Below are 4,326 nucleotides of genomic sequence, written 5' to 3' on the forward strand. Positions count from 1 at the left end.
TCAACCCGTTACCGGAATTTCTCCAGCCCTGATCTCATCAGCATACTGTTATGCTGTCATTCAAATGGTGCTAATCCAATCAGCCTGACAGTATCGCCCATACCTTCACATTATCATAGAGACAAAGGCACAGCTGTGCCTTGAGCTTAGCATTCACCTTTAACTTGGGACCCTGCCCAATGGTCAGGAAGTGCATAAAGACAAAAGGTTAATGTCTCAGACACCTGGGCTGCCTGACTTGATCTTCTTAGAATGTCCTGGGCTGCCTGAATTGATCTTCTTAGAATGTCGTCATCTTTACCTCAAAATGTAAAACACAATGTACATAACTTTTTCAGTTTATATACTATTACATTGGAACCTAGATATAACATTTTATAAATTTGTAATCCAACACAGGAAATACTTAAAACTAAGTTATGGGTAACACTTCATTTTGATGGTCCCTTTTGAACATTATGTGGACAATAAGTAATGTTGCACCTACATGTCAACTAACTCTCAGTAGAGGATTAGTAGACTGTCGGCTTAATATCGTCTAACTCTTTATTGTCATTGTCTCCCAACAGACATTCTACTGACTATAAGTAACTCTGCAAGTTCATGTCAACTTATTCCAACCCTAACCCTACCAGTCTACTAATACTCTACTAGCATTCTAATCAGAGGTAGTACACTGTAAAATCTAATTAGTTGGGCTTACTTAAAAAAAGCATGCATAAGCATGATTGCCTTAAAAAACGTAAAGTGAAATAGGAATAGTATGTTGTATTGACAAATGCTTAGTTATTATAGTTTACTTACACGAGAGTTCTAGTAACTAAAAAAGAACTGTAGGGGGTACTTGATCCTTTCATTTAGGTTTACTCATGACTTAGTATAGCTACTCACTGACTCCCAGAGTGCATTGCGGCAGAATAAATTATGCAGTTGCCTTGTTTTACAGTTGTTGATTATATTTGCCAATTTTATTTGCTGTCTTGTGTCAGTAGTTGCACAACTAAAAGAGCAAATAAACTGGTTATTGTTACAATTATTAAAAATAAATGAAATTGAATTGTTACCATTGTTGTGATTAGCGTGCTGAATGTTTAAGTCTGTGTGTGACTTGAACATATTACCACAAATTATTTAAGGATTATCTAAACCCACTTAAAAGTTTCTCAAGGTATTTATGAAAAATAAAACTTAAAAAAGTTCATTAATAGACACAAACAAATACATGAATAATTTGATTGGAAAATAGATCACCTTCTAAAAGTAATCTATTTATTACTCTACTTCCCTTGAACTCTTATCTCATGTTGCATTACTGCATTAATGAGAAAAAAATTATAGTAACATAAATGAAGTTCCAAGTGCCCAACCAAAGGGTACGCTAATCACTGTAATGGTGAGTCAAAAAAAACAACAACAACACACACACACACACACACACACACAATTTAGGAAAATCAACATCAATTTATGAAGTTGGCTTAAGTGATGTTCTCTCAAATATTTCAGTTGTATTGAAAAGCCAACATTCAAGATGACTTTGGGAAACGAGTGAATGCAACTAGTGAAAGATAACTGCAGACATGGAGGAAATGAGTGAAAAGTTTCTCATCAGGTTCAGATGCTTGAATCTTCTGCTGCTTTGTCTCGTCTATCACAGCGGTCAGTGTCATTTATGTTTATAAACTCTATTTATTCTTGGTGTTCAGCGTCAGCTAGAGTTATTCTAGTGAATTATTTCTCTGTTGTGTCACTCAGTGAAGACTTTTGTTAACATTTGTGGATTGATGATGGAAATATTCACTGGTTTATCATGCAGTTCATTTATTAATAAACATTGTTCAGGAATTCATTACAACTGCACTCGTACATCTGCTACAGCTTTATATTATTTTCATCAACATTTGAAATGTTAAAATGAGCCACTGCTAATATTGCTCGCTCTTATTGCCCTCGTTTATATTTTAAATCCATTTTTTATAACAAATATCTGGTTGCTGCAATGGAAGTCACTATTTTAGTTCTGTGTTCATTATTATAAACAATTGCTGTCCTTTTTTGGTAAAAACAGGAAAGAGTTAAAGCTAAGTAGTTTATAAGGTAAACCTCTGGTCGTTGCATTTAGACTTCTGACTGAACCTGCTGCTTTCTATTAATTCATCAACCAGATCTCATTAGTCATTAGTGCTTGAGATTGAGCATTTAATGCTTTTATTTCATGAAGAGACAATGAAGTAACCTGAGGTTAAGTGTTTAGATGAAGAGCACAAAGGCAAAATAGATCATGTCTCTGATGAGCAATGAGCATCCTTAATATTTACATTCATTTCTGATGCTAAATATTAAAGAAACTCCTCCATCAGTTCACAGCTGATGAATCCACTTCCACTGTGATGAAATATCCTGTGCAAAAGAAAATCCAGCTGACTAAAATAATAATATATAAATTAATAACTATAGAATATTTTGTGATGAGTTTGATTATGGAGAATAGACAGAAACAACAAATGTATTGTTCGGTATTGATACTTTGTATTGATTTAATATTTATTGTATTTGCAGGAAACACCTCTAAACCTGTGTCAGGAAAAAAGGGAGGAAACGTCACACTAACATGTGAACATGAGGCCAATAATATTGTTCACATTGATTTAATCAGTGAGTCAGGAGAGACTGATGTCTGTCAGGATGAAGAATGTAGTGGACGAGTATTTAAAGAAGGAAACTGTGACGTCGTCATCAAGAATCTGATCTTCAGTGATGCTGGGAAATACATTTTGAGAATCTATTACAATAATCAGACAGAGCTGGAGCGACTAATCAGGACGTACCAACTTCATATTCATGGTAAAGTCATAACTTATCAAACCATCAGCATGTGATTTTTTTAATTATTACATTTGGTTCCCCGATACTAAATATGTGTTTATGGTCTTGATTGATTGACAGCATTATAATAATGATTAATGTCTTTCTGTTTCTCCTCAGATGAGATTACTGTGAAAATAGGCAAGCCGCTAAAGTTGCATGTTCTGTGGGCCAACGCTGATAAAGTAGAGACAAACTCTAGTGGAGAGTGGAAGGAGGTTTGGAAGAAAGGCCACGGGGTCTGGAGTGACCGAATGAATGATACTGATGGGAACCTGACTATTAAAGCATTTCTGGCCAGTGATGCAGGATCATACAGAGTTCTGGATTCAGAAGGAGAAATCTTGATCACAGTGACAATCACAGGTGAGAGAAACTCAGTGGATGTTTATAAATGTTATTTTTTAAAGCATTTGGACAGCTGAAGTTTATTCATCATGATTTGAACATCAACATAAACACTGATGTTAAACTGTGTGACTTACCTTTCAACATCCTTTACAGAATCAGAAAAACAATCAACGGAAAAACTGGACGACACTGAACAACACAGTAAGTAAAACAGGAGGCATTACAAAAAAATTAAGCATTGAGTTTAAAAATGAAAAAAAAAAAAAAGTTCTCAAAAACATGTGCTCTCTTCCCATCTTCCTCCTTCCATCTGTAGAGAACTGGATTGTGCCAGTTGTAGTGTGTTTGGTGATTCTGGTGGTTCTGATTGTGATTTCTGTCATCATATGGCGACGTCGGCACAGAGGTTATGAGCAGGGCAGAGTACAGGAGAATCCAGAGCCCCCACAGGAACTGGAGGAACTATAATGATCTTCACTGAGCGTGACTCAACTGCACAGAGGCCCTGAACACCTGGTGATGCAAATGAAAATGTTACTTTTAATTTGCCTTAAGAGCCATAAGTATATATTTGGGGTTGCACCGACTAGTCAACTTATCGACTTTAATGCTCAGCCATGATGCTTTAAGCCTGACATCGACCATGTACTGTGCATGTGATTTTGACACACACAAACACACACACACACACACACACACACACACACAAAAAAAGGTTTAAAGCTTAAACCTGCTCGGGAGCAGCTTATTTCATGTAAACAGGATTAGATTGCATCTTTTTAAGTGGAATTGTTACTTAAAATCTATCCCAGCCACTGCTACTCTATTACAAAAGTACCCTACTAATCCAGGGACAATCATTTAAAATAATAATAATGTAAAAATTTATTTGAAAATAATATTAAAATGTTGTGTAATCTATAATACTATAGACACAGCCAGTTTTACACATTGAAAGATTTATTTGTGATAAAATAATTACTTTATAATTGTATTGGAGTCTTACACACATGCTATACAGTTAATCTGAATCGTGCATTAATTTGAGTGCTGTCAGATATTATAGGAGTGGCTTGATGGAGCGCAGGAGATGCAGATAACATGATCTTG

At 35.4% G+C, this 4,326-nt stretch overlaps 1 protein-coding gene across 1 annotated transcript; it reads left to right on the forward strand.

Moving 5' to 3' along the window:
• The first annotated feature begins 1,580 nt into the window (after positions 1–1,580).
• On the forward strand, positions 1,581–3,917 carry LOC107719972 (uncharacterized). The gene is made up of 5 exons (XM_016527529.1): positions 1,581–1,659; positions 2,560–2,844; positions 2,986–3,231; positions 3,370–3,417; positions 3,533–3,917. The coding sequence occupies exons 1-5, from the start codon at positions 1,581–1,583 to the stop codon at positions 3,682–3,684; spliced, it is 810 nt and encodes a 269-aa protein (XP_016383015.1). The 3' UTR covers positions 3,685–3,917.
• Positions 3,918–4,326: the final 409 nt, after the last annotated feature.

Source organism: Sinocyclocheilus rhinocerous, unplaced genomic scaffold (assembly GCF_001515625.1).
Source record: "Sinocyclocheilus rhinocerous isolate Xijiao unplaced genomic scaffold, SAMN03320098_v1.1 scaffold17751, whole genome shotgun sequence".
NCBI classification, from domain to species: domain Eukaryota; kingdom Metazoa; phylum Chordata; class Actinopteri; order Cypriniformes; family Cyprinidae; genus Sinocyclocheilus; species Sinocyclocheilus rhinocerous.

Excerpts from the sequence above, each read along its gene's own strand:
- LOC107719972 (XM_016527529.1), top strand. The coding sequence starts at position 1,581 with ATGGAGGAAATGAGTGAAAAGTTTCTCATCAGGTTCAGATGCTTGAAT. Across the intron at positions 1,660-2,559 it reads TTGTCTCGTCTATCACAGCG|GAAACACCTCTAAACCTGTG; the intron begins GTCAGTGTCATT and ends TTGTATTTGCAG. Across the intron at positions 3,232-3,369 it reads GATCACAGTGACAATCACAG|AATCAGAAAAACAATCAACG; the intron begins GTGAGAGAAACT and ends CATCCTTTACAG.